The sequence below is a fragment of the Vicugna pacos genome, chromosome 17 (assembly GCF_048564905.1).
Source record: "Vicugna pacos chromosome 17, VicPac4, whole genome shotgun sequence".
NCBI lineage: Eukaryota > Metazoa > Chordata > Mammalia > Artiodactyla > Camelidae > Vicugna > Vicugna pacos.
In genome coordinates, this window is record NC_133003.1 from 18,807,963 (window position 1) to 18,829,495 (window position 21,533).

Here is a 21,533-nt window from a genome sequence, read left to right on the forward strand (position 1 = left end):
CACCAGTATCACCTGGTGGCCTTGTTAAAAGACAGATCGCCTAGGCCCCCACTAGAGATTCTGATGCCGGAGTCCCAGGGGGCACCCAGGAATCTGCATTTCTGACAGGCTTCCAGGTGGTGCTGCTACAGCTGCTGATCCAGGAACCACATCTGGAGAATCACTGGCTGAAAACCTTACTACACAGAGTCTGGTCTCTGGACCAGCAGCTTTGGCATCACTTATTAGGAGTGTAGACAAACCCTGCCCAGGTCTAATAATATCCCATTGTGATTCGTACGCACATTACAGCGTGAGAGTTCTGGTTTAGAGCACTCTTTTTTAAACTCTGCTTTGGAAACACCTGGAAAGTTCTGAAAAATACTGATGCTTGAGTCCCCCCCCAGATACTCTGATCTGATGGTTGGGGGAAGACGGGTGGGATATGGATCAGACATCAAGAGCGTTCACAGCTCCCCAGGTGATTCTAACGTGCAGTAACGTCTGGGAACTCCTGGCTTAACAGCGATTGCATACCTGGCCAGGTCTCAGAAACACTTGGGAGATGCTTTCTGCCCCCCCCCCCAGGAGTGATCCTGATGTAATTAGACTTGGAGATCTAGATTTTCTGGGTTTGGGACTACCTAGCTGTAGGATGTTTTGGATATTTCCCCCCCACACACAGGGGAGTAGTCACTAAAAATACACATCATGCAATTCTTTACCGGCAGCCGGTAATCTCCTGTCTTTGTAGGTGCGACAGGGCTCAGGTGATAAGGACAGTCACATAAAGAATAAGGGAGTGGCCAGGTTTTGTTCTCTGTAAAGAGTGACTGTTTTCTGACCTTATGTTTATGCCTTCACTTCAAAAATTATATCCCCAGACATGAGTCATGCTTTAAGATACTGAACCTTCAGCCTTTTTTAAGACTGTTTGAGCAGGCTTCTTGGATGTGGCAGAGCCAAGCCAAGGTGCCCATAAAGGAGCCCCAGATAACCCTCTGTGGGACGAGAAAGGGGACAGTCATGGCCAAAATTTAGGCTTCTGAAATATCCAGGAAAATGACCCCTCCTTAGCAGAGGACCGAGCATTAATTATGCACTCCGGCTTTCCAATAGCTTCAGATGGTCTGTTGAATCCTCTGATGATCCCAGATTGAACATCTAGGATAAAGGAATTCTTTTAATGGATGGAAGGAGAAGGAATGGTGAATGTCTCCATGAGTGAGCTCCGGGAACATAAAAACCATGATGCATGGAGAAGACAGGCTTTCAGGAGAGCTTGTGATCATCTGCACCATAATTATATGACAGTGGGAACGTGGGACAAAGAAAGCGCCCTCCCGGGGTGTAAGTGGTTCCTTGGTAAAGAGCATCCTACTTCAGAAGGCACCGCAGACCCCTAATGAAAAGGGCTGCTTTTGATGCAGAGAGCTTTACTTTCTCATTCTTTACACCTCATGGCTGTAAACTCCTTGAGGAGGGGGGCGGGGGGCGCAGATCAGATTTATCTTCGTTCCCCCAACGCCCAGCACAAGCCTGGCACGTAGCAGGTGTGCAGTACATCTGCAGTGAACCGATTCCAGGGTAACCGCTACCCCCTTGATAGCAAGGCAGGCAGGCCCTACTCTTAGCATGAGTTTAGTTCTCTGAAAGGCATCAGGTCAACAGAGAATTTCTCTTTTCTACTAGTAGTGTTCTGCCATGCTGTCTCTAACATAGGAGTGTTTAAATACAAAGGGGGTGGTTCTTTTCCTTCAAGCTGAGGCCTCAATTTGTTCCCCTGCTTGCCTGAATTCTTTCTGCTCTAGGAGAATATTGAATTTTTCTTTCCTGGATACTTTCTCCCCCACAGGGAGTAGTCATTCAAAATACATATCATGCAATTCTTGACTGGCAGCCGAATGCTGATAATCGCCTGTCTCTTCAGGTGCGGCAGGGCTCAGTGATAAGGACAGCAACAAACCAGGGTCACTAGGCCCACTGACCCAGTGGACACAGTGTCGGGACCCCCAGTACTGTCTGGAGCTCTGCAAAAATGTTAATGTCTTTTAAAATCAGGGAAAAAAGTGAACCCTTAGGGTCAAAAATTATATTTATCTTGATTCAACACAGCCATAAAAGTTTTAATGCCATTTTAAGGAGGAAGGGACCACAAAGGTAATGCACCCAGGGCTCGGGAAGATCACTATGTGGCCCTGCACAGACACTCAGAAAGTGGCAATCCAGGGTGGCCGCATGGAGGTGGCAGCTCATTCTTATCAAGGGAGGAACGGGAATCTCTCTCCTTCCCCTCTCAGTTCACAGGTATGAGCCGGCGGGATGCATTTCTAGCCCTGACTGAGAAAGCCCGGAGGAAGAGAGTGGGTGGAGACGTGACAAGTAATAAACTGAAGGACTGGCTGGTCTCGAGGCAGCGGTACTGGGGCACACCCATCCCCATGGTCCACTGCCCGGCCTGCGGACCTGTGCCCGTGCCTCTGGAGGACTTGCCCGTGACTTTGCCCAGCATCGCCTCTTTCACCGGCAAGGGAGGCTCCCCACTGGCTACGGCTTCCGAGTGGGTGAACTGCTCCTGCCCTAGGTAAGGAACCACGGGCCCCAGTCTGTGGTCCCAGAGCCCTGCTAGGGTGTCAGACTCCCTACTCCCTCCTGGTGCTAACCCCCCTTCCGGACTTCCAGCTGGCTGGAAAGACTACCATAGGTCTTTGGCAACCTTTAAGAGAAGGGGCTGGAATCTGGGGCCCAGCCCCTGTAATTGGTGCCCTCTCCTCTCCTCTGAGCTGGTGGAAGCAGCCCTGTCAATTCACGGCTTTCCCGGAAACATCTGATCCAAATGATGGAAATGCTACACATTCTCCTCATAGCTTTGGAGAAGACCACTCCTCCATTTTATATTCCAAAGAGCTTCTCAGAGATGAGAGAAAATGCCTTACCATTTTCTCACATAGTGACTATGATAACAGTGGAGATTTTATCACAAGTAGCAGAGTGGTAACCACAATGACAAGAGGTTCATTGTTTAATATACTGAAACCGTATTTCTTTTCGTCTCATTTTGGAAGTGGGATTATGTTTTTCTGTCAATTCACTGGCATGTCACAAATGTGATTTTTATGATGCCGAACTAGCTGATTAAACAAATATATAACAGTTACCAAGCTGTAGTATTTCCCCCTTCCTTCTATGGAAAAGCCATTTTTCTCTGCTTTATAGATTATGATGGGGTGGTTTTAAAATAATTTAGTCCTCTGCCAGTACAGAGCTGAGTTACTAGGTTGGTAATTAGGTAACCACATAGTGCAGTACATGGCTCAGGCTGGGAAGTCAGATGATAATGGCTTCAAGTCCTGGCCCTGCCTCTTCATAATCTGTGTGTTCTCGGGAAAGTCACTTAACCTCTCTGAGCTTTGATTCCCTTATCAGGGGCTAAAATAACCCCCTTGAGGGGCTGTTCAGAAGATGAGAAATAATGCCTGTAACGCTGTACAGTGGCACACAGCAAACACTCTAACTGGAAGCGTTAGGACCATCCAGCAGTCCTCCCGGGTCCTCACCCGGGTGGCTCTGAGATTTGAGATGGGGCTTATAGGCAGGAACGCAGGAAGCTCTGGGCCATTTTAAGGCAGAAGGGAACCCTCTTTGTTGATAAGCAGTGACAAAGGGCTTTCCTGCTGGAGACATCTGTAGCCTTCAGCCTGCCAGTTGCAGCAGCTCAGGGCCTCGGTGGTGGGGATAAGGTTTCCCACCTTGGCTGCAGATTCCTGGAGGGCAGAGCCCAGGCCTTGATCCTGGTTGAGGGATGCTCCCTGATGATTCTAATGAGCAAGCTGGGCTGACAGCCACTGAGCCCCTGGTGGCCAAGCGAGACAGCACAGTGGTCCAACAGAGGTGGACTCCTCACCCTTGACTGCTGAGACTTTGGGTGAATTCCTTAACCTCTCTGGGCCCTAGTTACTCATCTGCAAAGTGGGGACATGCATGTATAGCCCTCAGGGTTACTGGGGGTTACATGAGATAATGGCTATGAAGCATTTATTTGGCTTAGTGCCTGCCACCCAGTGTTAATGTTATTACTGTTGGAGCGAACAATGTTAATAACGTCACCGTCATCATCTTCTGCCCTCCCACTTACCAAGTAGCCTCTTCTGTTTAGTCCGGCTTTTAGTGTCAGCAGTAAAACATGTTGGTTGTCTTCAAGTCCAACATGACCATTGAAAAGAAAATCAGCGTGGAGATTTTTAACCAGACGTTAGTCTTTTTATCAGTTGAATCCTCCATCTTCTTCCTAATTTGTACAGGTGCCCTAATGGTGAGGGAGAAGAAGTCACATTTATCTTCTAATTCTTTCCCGATATAGTATGTGTTTTGGTTGATCGCTCTCCAAATAAAAAAACCTGACTGTAATTTAAAGATGCACTGTTGAGATCAGCGTCTTAGAGCAGCCCTGGGTGGTAGGAAACAGGATTAGGACTCCCTCGGGGCTCTCTCCGATAAGCTCCTACCCCAGGAATCACCACTGTTCCCAGTGGGAGGCCCTCTAAGTGCAGGGGGCCCCAGGGAGTCCAGAGCCTTGTCACGACTGGGCCCCGGTGCCCTCTGCTCAACCACTTCCATTTAATAAGCAGGAGGTGGGGAGTGGCTGTTTCCTCCAGTAATATTCAGAAAACCAGTATGAACTGCTTTACAGATGCAAGATCTATAGCAGCCTTTTTTTAAAAAAAAATTTTAATTAAAAACAGACTCAAGCCCTTGCCTGCTAAATTAGCAGAAGATACAGCAGTTCCTCTTCGGGCTCCTCATCCCCTTCCTCACATTCTCCAAGAGCCTCCAAGGACTTGCCAACAGGGCAGCATTTGGAGGGATAATTGGTCCTGTTTCCATTCTTCAAAAGGGAGATCCCAGAGTCTGAGCTGTGTTCTCCTGCTATGGCTTCTCACTGCCATAAAGGGCCCCTGCTAATAGCTGTTAGTAGCTGGCTCGCCCTTTCCCCTCTACTGATCCGTGCCTTGCAGGGTCTTCAAGGAAGCCAAGCACCTTCCTTGGCCAGCCTTGGCTAAGGGTGTCCTCTCTTGGCTTCCCAGAAGTGGCTTTTGTTGTTTTGAGGGGGGGAGGTGGTAATTAGGTTTATTTATTTTTTTAGTGGAGGACTAGGGATTGAACCGAGGACTTCATGCATGCTAGACAGGCGCTCTACCACTGAGCTACACCCTCCTCCCCCGTCAGAAGTTGTGGCTTTTGGCTCCAGTCCCAGAGGCCCGTCATCATCCTAATAACACGTTTCAAAATTGATTCCGCAGTTGGGCCCTTGTGGAACCTCAGTGCTCCCCAGGGCATCTGCATCCCTGGGACGAGGCTTGCTTTTTCTTTGCAGCCCTTCACGCACCAAGCATCTCGCTTCATTCACTTGCTTAAACAATAGGGCTATTTTCACCCTTCACCCTCCCTTTAGGCTGCAGTGTGTTGGTAGGTGTGTACTACATAGCCCTCTGGATGGGCGGCTTCTGATTTGTAGTGTTGTCCCATTTCTGTGGTATAGGTACTTCTGCCAAGGGCTCATTTCAGACTGTCAAGTTGACGTCACTTGTCCTGGAGCTGGGAAGAGATCCTAACAGCTGATTCTCAAGCCAGTAAGAGCTAGGTCCAGCACACCACTGCCTTTGAGCCCCCAAGGGGATTGTTCTTCCTAAGGTCACCTCAGTGGATTTCTGCTCCCCTCACCCTAGAGCAAAGATAGAGAAAAGGCCGAGTTCATTTTTCAGCACAGCTTCTCACTACATTTGGTTTTCAGCGTTTCTTCATAAACTGACTTGCCTCATAAGCATCATAAAGTAGGCGTTGGCTGAAGGCAGTCTTGACATGCCTAAAATAGAAATTAATGTGTGAAAGAGACAAGATTCCTGTCTTGTTCTTTTAGGTTGTTAGATTTTTCTACCATGCTAAATTCAGAGAAGGAAAATATGGCTTTTAATGGTAGAAGATTGAATTTTTTATTTTGTAAATTTCTTTAAAACATCACGTACTATACAGTACAGAAAGAGTCAGTTCTCTGAATTGTCTTTTCATGATGTGGCATTGTTCTTAGGACATTTTAAATTCCATGCTAACTGTCAGAGCTTTCTCAAAAGCTGGCAGAAAACTGCATTAATATTTAAAAAGAAAGCAATTGATGAACTCATTTATTTCTCAGGTGCAAGGGAGCAGCCACGAGGGAGACAGACACGATGGATACCTTTGTGGATTCTGCTTGGTACTACTTCAGATATACTGACCCTCAGAACACACAGAGGTAAAGAGCCCCGCTGAATTTGTGGGTGGGTGTCCGTCTGGGTCTTAGTCTTCCAAGAAGCAAACACCAAGATGTAATTAGATGGGCAAGAGATTTTTTGGGGAGCAGGAGAGCCCCTGACCGTGATGCTGGTCTGAAGCCTGTGAAAGGAGTCGGGGAAGGCAGGGGGCTGGGGTAGGAGGAGCCTCAAACCATAGTGCAGCTTGAGAAAGTCTCAAACAGACCAATGGGAAGCCCTGAGCAAAGATGGTCCATCAGAGAGTTCCCGGGTTGGGAGGAAGCGACTGCTCAGGTCTGCCCTCCTCGGGAGAGCCTGGGCTGGCATGAATGCCCAGGGGATCCAAAGATGGAACATCTGGAAGCAGTTGAAACAGGCCTCTTAAAGGGAGTGTGTTTGATTATTAAATTAGGTTCTTCACAGCCAAGTAAACCCCAGGTACAGAAAAAGAAGGAGGTGCTGTTGTAATACCCCCTCTGGTCCTGCGGTGAACTGCGTTTATACAATTGTAAAGATGTGATGTTACTTCACTGAAAGTAATGATGTAACTCTACAGGGGAAGGTAGGAGGTGGGGAATGTGAGAGAGCTGAGAAGCATGACTTCTTTGCACACACAGTCACTGGATCATTTCCAAAACTGATCATTGAACAAAGAGTGGTAAACATAGTTTTTAATCATTGCCAGAAAAAAACACCTGAAAGAATTAAAGGTGGCTAAGGGACGGGAGGCAGGGTGGGAGGTTAGCTAAGGAGAGAGGCTGGAGACCACTGTTTTAAATTACAAACCTTCAGTACTGTGTGATTTTTTTTCAGCTCTGTGCATGTTCTTCTTTAACAGAAATAAATAAATCAGGGGAAGAGAGCCAGGGGTAGGTAGATAGGTGAGGACAGAAAATGAGAACAAAAGAAAACTGTTGCGGAGCACAGGAAAACCACAGACACTGTACTTCAAAGACCTTGCCAGCCTGCTCTCATCCATGGGAGGACAGTTATTCTGAAACCCCATGGTCCCCGTATAAAATACCCCCATTTTCTTCACTGGTTGTAAGATAATGTATTTCCAGGGAGACGGGTGCTCCTGCCCGCCCTACAGTGCTGTGATTCTGTGATTTGAGCTCAGGCCATGCAGAAATGAGTGAGATCTGGGGTAAATAGCAGTGATGGAAAGGCTACAGGGTGACTGCGGCCGCTGGGAACCACCGGGCAGCCCCGGCTAACCCACAGAGGATCCCCTCTTCGGGGTCTTCCTTCTAGACCTTTGGTGCTTTCCATTCAGTAAGAGCTGGCTTAGAACGCAAGAGGGAATGAGGCTCTCCACCTCTCAGAATGCTTCAAGGGAAAACCTTCTTGTAGATGATGGAGACTGACTTAATGATGGGACCCTTAACTGGTGAGGGATACATCCGGAGACGTCCACAGCCCCCAATTTGGGAGTACCATGTGTCACATCATAAAATGCTGCCATTAGTTTCCACGCTGGCTTGTGTTCTCACCAGGTGGTTTCCAGGGCAGGTCGTAGATCCAAGCTATAGCTCCTTTCAACATCTCACTCCTCAATTTATTGAAATAAACTTGCTTTCGGGCCGAGTACCATCCTTGACATCATTTACTTTTCTGTCACCTGCATGAGCAGTTAGATTTCTTGGGGGGAACCATTTTTTACGTAGAAACAACATTTTAAAAAAATTTTACCAAAATTCTGACATTGTGACCGGAGGAGAGAAAACCAAGCTGCATTAAGATGCAAACACAGGATGGTAGGCCAGGCCCACCTGCTGAACGCCGGCTCCTGCTTGCAGCCTGAGCTGGAGCCAGCCTGGTCCATGCTGGGAAAAAAGTGCCTTGAGGTGTGGGGAAGAGAAGTCACAAATATGTGAAATTGTGGAGTACAGATCCTCCAAAGACAAAGGTTTCCTTCATCAGAAGACCTTTACCACAAGGTAAAGTGAGGACTTTACCTTGAGTGAAGAGGTCTGCTTCCCAACCAGTGCTGCTCTCCTGCCCCCCCCGCCCAGCCCCCAGCAATCCCCCTGCCGACACACACACACACACACACACACACACACACGTGTCCAAGCGTCCAAGCCAGAAAATAGAGGGAGTGGCATTTCTTTTCCTCCCTAACATCCATTAGGACTGGGGAATGAAGCTGCCAGTGAGGAGGTCTTTCTTTCAGGACCCCTACTGAAGACAAAGTCTCTATTAGATGAGAGAAGAGTTGTCGGGCTCACTGCACTCAGGAGGCATGTAGATGCTCTTGCCGACCATCTGCGTTTTAAGAATACTTTAAAAATATGGTTGAATTTCTGTTTTCAAATGAACATTTAGCGTCTGCGTGAGTCTCCATGGTAAATGCCATATTGCCCTCTGTTGGTGAGAACTCAAAAATCTCGGTTGTCTATGATAATAAAAATTAAAATAAGTCGAGATATTCAAATGCACATTGTATAAAAACACCTCTTTCACTGGTGTGTTTTCTTCTTGTCCTCACTATCTGTGAAAACCGCATTTCTTAAAATACGTCAATAATAGTTTCTGAAACAGTTTCTATAAATTTTGTAAATTAACACTGATCTGACATTTTTCTCCTTTGTTATGTAAGCTTTTCTCTTATTATATTTTGAAGAGAAAAATCACTGTTTTTCTCCGACATAATTTATTTCAGGGCATATGCAAATTACAATTGGTCTGTCTAATTTATGCAATTGTGGCAAAGCAGGGTTTTTTTAAATGACTGTCTCTCTTCCTCCCAGCCCTTTCAGCACAGCGCTGGCAGATTACTGGATGCCTGTGGATTTGTACATTGGAGGGAAAGAACACGCTGTCATGCACTTGTTCTATGCGAGATTCTTTAGTCATTTTTGCCACGATCAAAAAATGGTTAAACGCAGGTGAGCATTCCTACTGCTTTGCGATGGAATTCAGTTCCTTGAACAGCAACTGAAAGCAAGTATCAGCTCTTCTGAAGCAAGGTAAATATATGTCGTGGAAGAACTGTATTTTTCAAGAATGCTTTAGGGGTCGTCGTCAGCCTTAACCACTGCAGTCCATTTACGTTGCTTAGTCAGTTCTAGCGTGTGGTGTTTGCTTGCTCACGTAGGATCTTCCCTTCAGCTCTTCACTGTTGAACTGAGTAAAGTCATTGAGATTTTCACTTGTGAGGCAGACAAGGGCAGTTCATAATGTCATACGGCTTTTAATGGCTTCTTGTGTGAGGTCATGTTTGTCATCTGGTCCCTCTGTGTAAGCTCTGTTTCTAAGCTTGACTGAATCCTCCCTCAGTGTGTCACTCTGATAAAGGCATATAATGGATTGAAAGCTAAGGAACCACATTGTAAATCCATTCATAAATTCTGTTCCTGTTGGTCATAATCTAGTCCCCATAATGTTCAGAAAGATGTGTGTGTGCTTTTTTCCCCATGAAGTACATCACATATATGTATACACATACATATATGATATGTACTTAATGTATTATACACTTTAAAAATTAAAATGAACATCCGTGCACCCCCCCAAGACTAGGAAATAGGGTGTTCCAGGTCCCTTAGATGCCCAGGGTGCCCCCCCTCCAATCAGATCACCCTCTTCATATGCCACCACCCCTCCCTGCCACTAACCCCTATCCTGAATTTTAAATTATTCATTTTTTTGCTTTCCTTAAATTTGTTACCTCTGTATATGTTTTTAAACAATATGTGTTGGTTAGTTTCGTGTGCTTGAACTTTATAGAAGTCGAGTCGTATTTCACGTATCCTCTCTTGCTTCCCTTGCCCAGCATTTCCGGGGATTTGTCCATGTTGCTGCTTGGAGTTCTGTTTCATTCCCATTTCACTGCCATCTGGTATTCTGTTATATGGAACGGAATTTCTGATACAGAGCTCAGTTTATGTCCACACCACCATTAATGGTCTGTGGGTTGTCTTGTGCATTTATGAACAAAAGTGCTCTGAGCATCCTTGTACACGTCCCCTGACATACACCTGTCAGCAGTTCTCTAGGTGTGTCCCTGCAGTAGGATTGCTGAACCACAGGATGTGCATGTGTTCCACGTCGCTAAGGAACACCCAGCTGGTTTCCGTGTTGGTTATATAAACCTACGCTCGCACCAGCAGAGGTGAGGCTTCCTGTCGCTCTGCATCGTCGTCAGTAGAGCATGTAGTACAGTCATCCCTCGGCATCCACAGGGATGGGTTCCACACTCACAGATTCAACTAACCGCTGATCGTAAAGACAGAGTGACTGTACCATCCAATTTTTAAAATTTCATTAAACTGGTAGTTATATAATGAATCACTTTGTGAGTTAAATTTGAATGTAAAGACACTGCTTACTTAAAGAAGCTTGGCGTATTTTTAATATGTTTACGGACCTCTGTGATTCTTCTTCCATTGAATCCCTGTTGGTGTCCTTTGCCCGTGTTTCTTTTGAGTTGTCTTTTATTGGTTGTAGGAATTCTATAAATATTCTGGATGCTAATCCTTTTCAGCTAAGTGTATTGCAATATTTTTTCTTAGTTCTTAGCCTGTCTTATTTTTATGGTATCTTTTGATGAAGAGGAACTCTTAATTTAGTGTAGTAAATTTTAATAACCTTTGCCTTAATGACTGTTGCTTTTAGTGTCTTTAGCACCTTTGCTGGAACAGTCCACCCATTTCCACACTGATCTGTAGTGCCCTCTGCATTATAAATCAAGTTTTCATACATATGCAAAAGCCTATTTATAGGGTCTTTATTCCATACATTGGAGTTTTAATTTTAATTTTACAAGTCTTAATACCCAGTAAAGGAAGTCCTCCTATTTTGTTCTTTAGGAATATCTTGGCTATAACTGGACCTTTGTTCTTCCATGTAAATTTCAGATTCAGCTTGTTAAATTCCACAAAACTGTCTGTTGGGATTTAACTGGAATTGCATTGAATCTATAGATGTACTAATACCTTCTCATTCTTCTTTCATCTCTGACCTTAACATCTGAAATAATTTCCCTTTTATCTGAAATACATACTTTAGAATATCTCTTATGTTCTTTAGTGAAGATCTATCTATTAGTTCTTATTTGTCTGAAAAAACATTTATTTTTACCTCATTTCTTAAAATTTGCTTGCTCAGTGACACATTTGAAATCTTTTGGGGGTTTTTTTAAAATCTTTATCTGGCCTTTTCACTTGTTTTTCATTGGGACAGTAATTCAGGCTCTCTTGTCTGCCATACTGCATAATAACGAATTTTTTTCAGTTGTTGCTGTGTTTGTTTTTTGGTTTTTTAGATACAATGTCCTTTAGAGTATTTTTTAATTATTCTAAAGGGAGAAATAATGTATGATTATCTCCCTGTCCACATAAACTCATGTTAACAATTTAAAAAAATAACAATAAAGTAATACATGTCTAAGATCAAAAATTTTTAACTACACAGAAAGTGAATATTGAAAACTCCCTCCCTGCACCCCATTCTCTGCCCTTTTTCATAACCTGTTAAAAGTTTCTTTTGATTTCTTCCAGAGGACTATTTTGCATATCTCCATGTTTCTTTTGATATACTCATTTTAAAATGTTACATATATTACATCTTTGTCTTTTGCTTTTTTGTGTTAATAGTATATCTTAGTGATCATTCCACATCAGCATATACAAATCTCCCATTCTTTTTAATTTATGCATAGTATTTTGTCATATGGATATAGCATAATTTATTTAAGGAGCTACCTACTTTTCCAATTGCTATTAGGAAAAAATAAAATCCAGTGTCTCTCCTTATCTGTATTCTTGGCAACTGCCTGGGATCATATCTGTAAGGCTCAAGTCCTGATCAGGGAATGCTAAGTCAAAGGATATGTGTTTTAAAAATCTGGATAGATAAAAAATACATTACTTTAAAAAACTCCCTAATGCAGATGAAAATACAGTCTCATTAAAATGCAGCACACTGAAAGCTTGCCGCCTTCACCCACCCTCAGACTTGCTCCTTCCCTCTGTGCCTGCACAACAGATAAATGTCTACTGGACAGAAAGTCAATTTAAGATATATAAATTAAATGCTTAAAATAATTTTCTTCTCATTAATCCCAGGGACCTTCTTCTATAAAAATAAACTGACCTGTATCAGAAGGACACTAAACACACTAACAGCATTAATCTTCAGATAAATAAATTACAATCATCCCTGGATATTGATTGGTTCCAGGACCCGCTGTGGACACCAAACTCCAAGGATGCTCAGGTCCCTTATATAAACTGGTACAGTGTGTGCATGTAACCCAGGCACATCCAATGTACACTTTAAATCATCTCTAGATTACTTACAATACTTCATACAATATAAGTGCTATGAAAATAATTATGAATATAATATAAATGCTATGTAAATAGTTGCCTACTTGGACAAATTCGAATTTTACTTTTTGGAACTTTCTAGAATTAAAAAAAATTTATTGAGGTATGGCTGATATGCCATATTATATAAGCTTCCAATGTACAACATAGTGATTCACAATTTTTAAAGGTTACATTCATGTATAGTTATAAAATATTGGCTACATTCCCTGTGTTGTACAATATATCTTTGTAGCTTATTTTATCCCTAATAGTTTGTACCTCTTAATCCCTGTCGCTATCCTGTCTCTCTCTGCTTCCCTCTCCCCACTGGTAAACACTAGTTTGTTCTCTATATCTGTGAGTCTGCTTCTTTTTTGTTATATTAACTAGTTTGTTGTATTTTTTTGATTCCACATGGAAGTGTTACACAGTATTTGTTTTGCTCTGGCTTATTTCATGTAGCATAATGCCCTCCAAGTCCATCTGTGTTGCTGCAAATGGCAAATTTTTGCTCTTTTTTAAGGCAAGTAGTATTCCATTGTATTCCACATCTTCCTTATCCATTCATTTGTTGATGAACACTTAGGTTACTTCCATATCTTGGCAATTGTAAATAATGCTACTGTGAACATTGGAGTGCATGTATCTTTTTGAATTAATGTTTTCGGGTTTTTTTTTTTTCAGATGTACACCCAAGAATAGATTTACTGGATCATTATGGTAGTTCTATTTTTAGTTTTTTGAGAAACCTCCATACTGTTTTCCACAGTGGCTGCACTGTTCCCGCCAACAGTGTGCAAGGATTCCCTTTTCTCCGCATCCTTGCCAAATTTGTTATTTGTGTTCTTTTTGATGATAACCATCCTCCCAGGTGTGAGGTGATATCTCATTGTAGTTTTGATTTGCATTTCCCTGATATTAGCGATATTGAGCAACTTTTCATGTTCTTGTGGGCCATCTGCATTTCCTCTTTGAGAAAATGTCTGTTCGGTTCTTCTGCGCACCTTTTAATCTAGTTTGGTTTTTTTGATGTTGAGTTATGTGAGCTGTTTATATATGTTGGTATTAATCCCTTATTGATCATATGATTTGCAAATATTTTCTCACATTCAATAGGTTGTCTTTTCATTTTGCTGATGGTTTCCTTTGCTGTACAAAAGTTTTTAAGTTTAATTAGGTCCCATTTGTTTATTTTTGCTTTTGTTTCCTTTGCTTTAGAAGACAGAGCCAAAAAAATATTGCTGTGATTTATGTCAAAGAGTGTTCCGCTTATGTTTTTCTCTAGGAGTTTTATGGTTTCCTGTCTTACATTTAGGTCTTTAATCCATTTTCAGTTTATTTTTGTATGTGATGTTAGAGAAAGTTTTAATTTCATTCTTTTACATGTAACTGTCCAGTTTTTCCAGCACCGCTTATTGAAGAGACTGTCTTTTCTCCATTGTGTATTCTTGCCTCCTTTGTCATAGATTAATTGACTATGAATGTGTGGGTTTATTTCTGTATTTTTCCAAATATCTTTGATCTGCAGTTTGGTGAATCCACAGATGTGGAACCTTGGGTTATAGAGTTTACCATTTCTTCTCTATGGAAGCTTTATCTCACTAGATAAAAGTTACCCTCAAAGATGGAAATTGAGTCCTGGTACTGTCACAATCTAAGGAATTACGGTACATTTTCAGTGAATATTTGTTTAAGTTGAGTTTAACCCCTTGATATCAAAAGATAAAAGTTTGTGTTCCTCAAAGGAAATGTTGTCCTTGAGGTAGGAGAATTGGATAGAGGTTTAGTTCAAAGACCAAATAAAACATGAGAAATATATCCTTCTCAGATAGGTCTGGAAACAAAGACCATAAATGATTTTTGGCTCCTTAACCGTAGGGCACATTTCTCGTCATTGGAATAATTATTTGTAGAAGTAATGAGTGAATCCATAAAGTATTCAATGGCTAACTATTTTGAGATATAGAAAAGGCCCTGGCTACTTTCCTAACTTTTTGACAGTGTCTTCAAACTGTAGTCAAGGAGAAAAAAAGCTTGGAGCATTCCAGTATAATTTTAAAATTACAGTTTTGGTTATGACTTGTTTCTATTCAGATGAATTTCCAGTTTGCAAAGCCTTGAGGTACACCTGCAATTTGCTTTGCCGTCGACTGTAAGGGATAGCTCTATGCGATAAATGGAAATATACCTATGCGATATATTTTTTTTAAGTTCTTGATGGTAAGATTCTATGCCCTCCTGCCCCCCACCAAAAAGAGGAACATTTATTTTAAGTCCTCAAGAGTCTGACCTTTTTGAAGAAGGTGCAGAATCATCTTATCTCTGTTTCTCAGCATAGTTGTCAGAATTACTCCTGTTAAATCTCATCAGGGAGACAGACTCTAAAAACTCTCTCTGAGCGTGACCTCTTTATTGGAGGTGTTTTGGTAAACCAGTCAGCCTCAAATGAAATAAAAATCACCCACTTTCTGTGATAAGTAATTCAGAACTCTCTGGTTAGAAATTTTTTAAAACCTTCAAACAATGTTATCAAGCTGGCCTGGAGGAAAAATTGAGAACTGTCAACCACATGTGTTTTTCTCTTTATTAGCTATTTTTCCTGAAATGTGTGTAAACTGGAATTTTATGTTGATTTCTGTATTCCTTTTGATTAGCATTGTCAATTCAGGAGAGATTTAAGACTACAGCTGTTCCATTTTTGTTTTCATTTCTCAGCCCCTTGGCCACCGTCTCAAGTAGTAGCTCTGTTCCGGGAGTCCAAAGACCTCTGTCCCACGCTCAGTTGGGCCTGTAATTAGCAATGTGGACAAGAGATCTAACACTTTGGGTTCTCAGTGGCCTCGGAGGTTAGGGATTCTGGCACCTCTGAGCACCCTTTTCACTCTACGATTCTGGTTAGATGTCCTTAGATATGAAAAGTAAAGGCATACGTGGATCTAATAATCTCTACTATTTCCTAAAAGAGTCCTGGCCCCTTCTTTCAGCACTTGCACATTTAGGTCTGCAGCTTAAACATTCAGAAAGTCTCTTAACTATTTATAAGAAGCTGATCTCAGTGGGGAGGGTATAGCTCAGTGGTAGAGTGCATGCTTAGCATGCATGAGGTCCTGGGTTCAATTCCCAGTACCTACATCAAAAAATTAATTAATTAATTAATTAACCTAGCCCCACCCCCCAAAAGTTAAACATAAGAAGCTGGTCTCCAGGTTGGGTGGGCCATCACATGGAACAGCAGATGCCTTTATTATGTGTTTGAAACACCAGGTTGATGATTAAGCTGGAATTGATGTCAACAGGAAACTTGCAAAAGAAGATACACAAGTGGTCAAAAACATACTATAAAATGTTTATCTCACTGGCAGCAAAAGAAATACAGTTAAACAGCAGTGAGGTAACATTTTCCATGTAGCATCCCAATGAGGGCAGCTGTGTTATAAACTACAAGGCAGTTGGGAACAACCTTTATGAAAAGCATTTTGGCAATATATACTGATACTTAAAAATGGACACACTTTTGGGAGAAAAGGGAATCCTTCTACACTGCTGATGGGAATGTAGTTTGGTGCAGCCATTTTGGAAAATAGTATGGAGATTCCTCAAAAGATTAAAAATAGACTTACTATACGATTCAGCAACCCCATTCATGGGCATATATCAAGAGGGAACTCTAATGAGAAAAGATACATGGACCTCAATGTTCATAGCAGCACTGTGTACAATAGCCAAGACATGGAAGCAACTTAAATGTCCACTGACTATCATGACTGGAGGAAGAAGTTGTGGGGTATATATATGATAGAATGTTACTCAGCCATAAAAAAGAATGGAATAATGCCATTTGCAGCAACATGGATGGATCTAGAGATTATCGTACAAAGTGAAATAAGTCAGATAGAGAAAGACAAATAACATGATATCACTTATATGTGGAATCTAAGAAAAATGACACAAATGGACTTATTTACAGAATAGAAACTGACTCACAAATATGGAAAACAGACTTATGGTTAGCAAAGAAGAAAGGGTGGGGGAGGGATAAATTAGGAATTTGGGATTTGCAGATACTACTACATATAAAACAGATAAATAACAGTGTTCTACTATGTAGCATAGGGAACTATATTCAATATCTTGTAATAACCCATAATGACAAAGAATATGAAAAAGAATATATATGTGTATAACTGAATCACTATGCTGTACACCAGAAACTAATACAACATTGTATACCAGCTATACTTCAATTTTAAAAAAAAATCACATTTCTGGACACACTAATTGCACTTCTAGATATCTATCCTAAGGGAATAATCAGAAATGCAAACTTCTACACCAAAGTGGTAGGGCAAGTATTATTTCAAGTAGCTCAAAATTTGAATACAACCTAAATACCCCAAAATGCTGAGAAAGGGCAGAGGATAGCCCTATATCTATATGGAGGACTCTTGTACATTTTAAAATTACATTGCAAAGAGTGTTGACTAACACGGAGAAATGCATCTGAAGTAATGCGAAGGGAAAAAAGCAAGATATAAAACTGTAGATGCAGTCTGATTGTCTCTGTCTTTCTAAGTACCCGCACACCCACACACATACACAAAGCAAGAGAAGAGACGAGAATAACTTACGTCAGCGCGGTAACACTAGTTTTCTCGGGATGATGAGCTTGTTGATGATTTTATTATTTTTTCATGCATTTCTGATTTTTTCCAGATGTTTTACAATGATTGTGCAACTTTGTAACGGAAAATAAAGCGCAATCGTTTACGGTTTATATTCTGAAGCAGAGGAGTGCGCTGGGCCTCCCAGTGCGATTCGTGGGTGTGGGATTGGCACCAGCCTGGCTGGTCGTCAGCGCGAGGCTGGAAGCCACAGGGGGCGCTTTCAGTGGGGGAACGTGTCTGCCCATCTGCACGGACTTGGGGTCAGGAAGCCTTCTCTCTCCCTTTGTGGGAGACAGCTGTAACGCGGAGTCTGGTCTGCTTTTGTTCTTCCTCTTTCAGACAACTCAGAGAGACGCTAAATTCCCTGAATTGAAATTCTCCCTGCAGTTTGCAGCCAACAAAGAGGGATGGCGTCAGAAGCTGCCGCTCCTGGGTTATCTGCCACCTGCTGTCCATGGTCCATGGAGCTTTTCCCTATTTCTCTAATCACACCAGAAACGGAACTCTTGGGGAAACGGAAAGGAAGGAAGGAGAAGCCTTACCTGAGTCTTGCTGTATTAATAAGGCTTTCTTCCGTGCCCCTGGCTGGCTGCTGGGAAATAGAAACAGTGACATTTTAAGGATGAGTCATGGCTTGATACTTGGAAACTGGTAATTATGTGAACATGATGGTCCTGGAAGGGCAAGGAAGAAGAGCCAGGTGAATTTAGTCTGAAAAATCCAAGTGAGAGACTATTTTCAGGGATCCACGGATTTCTGTTTTCTTCTTTCCAAATCTACATAGTAGCTGTCCGACCAGGCCGGAGCCTGGGTCACAGGCTGTCCAGGACTTTGTAAGTGGGGAAGGGTCATCTGCAATGACTAGTTGGGGCTCTGATGAACCCTGATTCTTTCAGCCACATCTTGGTTGATACAGTCCTGTATGCGGTGATTTTGATAAGGGTGCTTGAAATAGCCCATCAATCTATGTTTTGAAATTCCTTCATTATCCTAATAGTCGGTAATCCTCCTCCCTCCCTTACTTCTTTCCTTCCTTCCTTGAACAAAGATGCCTTTCAATGACCAGCAGGTATTAACTGTTATAATTTCTGAATTAGGGCAGTCGCCACTATTGAGGAAACACTGACGGTCCCATCACTTTTCATCATTCTGCCTGCATATAGCTGTGCTGCAGTGCAAACAAATGTAATCCATCTCTTGGGATGGTAGTGAAGGAGTAAGAAGAAAGCTGACTCAGAGAAAAGAGCGCACATTTGTATGCATGAAAATGAAACCATCCAGGCCTTCCTCAAGGCAGAGGCCCTGCATAATACCTCCACCTTTGATGGTTTCAGAGTCAGAAGGGGTTTGTTTGTGGTTTAGAGTTACAGATTTTTCACTTTGTCACAGAGCTCGCTGCTACACACAGTCACTATGATGCATGAATTACTCAGTTGCTTATACAAGTTTGCTCCCAAGTACCATTTGTTGAGTGAATGAATGAATGAATAGACAAGTGGAAAATACATTAATTACACTGTTGTGAGTCTGACTAATGAAGTTGGCAATGTGATGTGACCTCTGCTCCAGCAGGACTGGGCTCCAGGTCCAGCAGGGCCCTTGATGTCCCCTGTCCCTCATTCCCAGGCACCGTGCACCTCTGTGTCACACTTAGTGCCTCCTCCTTGTGGTGGTGGTGGTGATTTATGAGCATGTCTTGGGCTGCCCAGTGTACTGTAAGCTCTTTGATAAATTGCAGAGCGCTCTGTACCCAGTTGTCGCTCAAATACATGATGAATGAATAAACAAGTGTGACTCCTCATTCAGAGGAGATGCGTTAAGTCTAACTTGGTTTAGCCCAAACCAGTTAGCATTCATTGAGCATCTACTATGAATTAGGCACTGGAAGGGATCTTCAAAGATTTTCCTCCTCCTCCTTCCTCACAGGAGGAAGACAGGCAGCAAAGCAACTCACCTGAACACACAACAGAATTTAATGTCTGCCACATGCAGTTACAGGCACCACATTGGATGCAGCAACAAGGAAAGAGCATCTGATTCACCCAAGGAGGGTCTGAAACACTTTCCCAGTGGAGATGGCTTTTGAGTTGAGCCTGAAAGTGAGGAGTAGAGTTTTGACAAATGGGCCATTTGGGTCACACTTCAGGGAACAGTGTGAGTGGGGACATGGAAGCGAGTATGGGTAACATGTAGAAAGAGCAAAGGAAGTGAAAAGGGAGGGAGAGAAATCTTTGACGGCCAAGCTGAGCACTTTGGATTTAATGGGAAGGAGTCGATCTTCAGATCTGACTGGACCTCTTCCTTCCTCACTGCTCTGTGAGTGGTAGGTCATTGGTTTGTTCAGTGATAGCAGGCAGGCTGGCTCCCTGAGAGCAGGGATTGCTTTGCCCACCATGATGTGCCCAATGCCAAACACATGGTAAACACCCAGTAAATACCTGCTAATAAATAAATGGTAGATCTCACGTGGTAACTCTGCTTTCTGAGAAGAGTTCTGAGGCTCGTCTGAATCCACCAGGAAGTGCAGCAGTGGATCAGTGATGCCGGGGTGGTGGTGGACGAGGGCCCCAGGGCAGTCAGGCCAAGTCTCCCCATCCCTGCTATAGATAACACCCCCGCCCCCCACCCCCACCCCTGCCACGCTGGCCATCCCTGCCAGCAACTGTACTGCAACCCTGGGCTTCAGCTATCAAGTTGTGTCGTTGCTAACTCTCAGAGATTAATTCGGGCTTATTAGCTAGCAGGCCTTGTTTTGGGTGTGTTGCTATCTGACAGGGAACACCTGCCATTCTTGGGGGGCCTCCAGTCTGGACTCTCCTCTGAGATCCCGCACTCTGAAAGGGTTAGAAGTGGTTCTGAAACAGGCAGTCCTGATCCATGATGTTAGCGGCCAGGCTAGGGGCACCCACAGTGGGGAGATGTGCCTGGAAGAGGCAGGAGGCAGGCTTCAGGCAGTGGGTCACATTCTGGCCATTGACCTGGATGCTGGTTACACAGGTGTGCTTATATTGTGAAAATTCCTCAATTTTTACCCATAGGATTTATACGCTTTTCAGTACGTGGTGCTTTATTTCATTTAAAAGTTTACTTTGCAGGGAGGGGAGGGAATAGCTTAGGGATAGAGTGCCTGCTTAACATGCACGAGGTCCTGGATTCAATGCCCAGAACCTCCATTAAAAAGTAAATAAATAAACCTAATGACCTTCCCCCACCACAAAAAGTATAAAAATTTACTTTAAAAAAGAGAGAAAAGGCAAGGGAGTTGTAAAAGATGAGTCCTGAGGAGTGCAGCCTTAGGCAGAAAGGGTGAAGTTTGGGTCAGATTCTGGCAGATTGCAATTCCCCCCATTCCCAGAAGGGGGCGGCAATGTGCCACTTGATAAACTGCAGGGATGGATCCTACTTTCTGCCCCCGCCCCTTCTGAAAGCAAATGGAAGCAAAACACTACTGATCAGCCTACTATTCTATATGTTTGGGATCTAGGTTACTCCTCCCCTCCTTCCATCCCAAAGACATTTTTTTCTTTCTCTCAAGTGTGACCAAAGCCATGTACTCACAGTGAGAGGCAAGGAAGAAAATCTCAAAAACTGGTACAGGGACACTAGAGCCTGAGACGGTAACAGCAAATCCATCCTCCTGGCAACAAGCACAGCAGGGACGAGGTTACAGTCCGTCTCTTTTGTGTTTGCTCAGTTTGATTTGTGCTTTTAAATGTATTTGTATCCAGGCTCTTCCCCTGCCCAATAACAAGCACCCATACGATTTTCACCTTCTGTTTTAAAACCGTATTGTATTTAAAACTGTATTTCTGGAATGAAGTTAAAATCCAGATGCCACCTCAAACCGGATGGAAGACAGAGATGGTTCTGGACACCATGGGGCACACAGGAGGGTCTGGAGCTGCGTGCAGAGGGCAGGGATGGCCACCGGACAAGGGCATGCCCGAGCTCAGTTGTGAAGGGTGGGAACCCAGGCTGAGATGGGCATTCCTGCCGAGTCCTGGGGAGCACAGTGTTCTGGGAGCAGCCAGGTGTTATGTGACCTTTGTGGGGAACACGGGCGTTTCAGTGTTAGTGGGGAGGCCAGGAAGGTAGACAGGGCTGGTCAGAGAGAAAACTTGGATGCTCGGTCTGTAGGGAACCGTTTCCTGAACTTCCTGAGAAAAATGCACACTTGAGTCCTTAAGGCATCAAAACCCCTGCCTGCCCTGGGTACGGCTTGTGTAGCCTGAGGACGTAAGGGTCCTCATGGTGTCTGTGCCGGTGTTCCTGGAAAATGGGGACCA

General features: G+C 43.3%; 1 protein-coding gene across 2 annotated transcripts in view; it reads left to right on the top strand.

The window, feature by feature from the left end:
• LARS2 (leucyl-tRNA synthetase 2, mitochondrial) overlaps nt 1–21,533 on the top strand; it is a 131,342-nt gene that overhangs the window by 84,432 nt on the left and 25,377 nt on the right. For both annotated transcript variants that reach the window (XM_006200711.4, XM_031686686.2), the window contains exons 12-14: nt 2,280–2,563; nt 6,170–6,268; nt 9,020–9,157. In XM_006200711.4, coding sequence (XP_006200773.1) covers nt 2,280–2,563; nt 6,170–6,268; nt 9,020–9,157 — 521 coding nt within the window. The remainder of the gene's footprint in view (nt 1–2,279; nt 2,564–6,169; nt 6,269–9,019; nt 9,158–21,533) is intronic.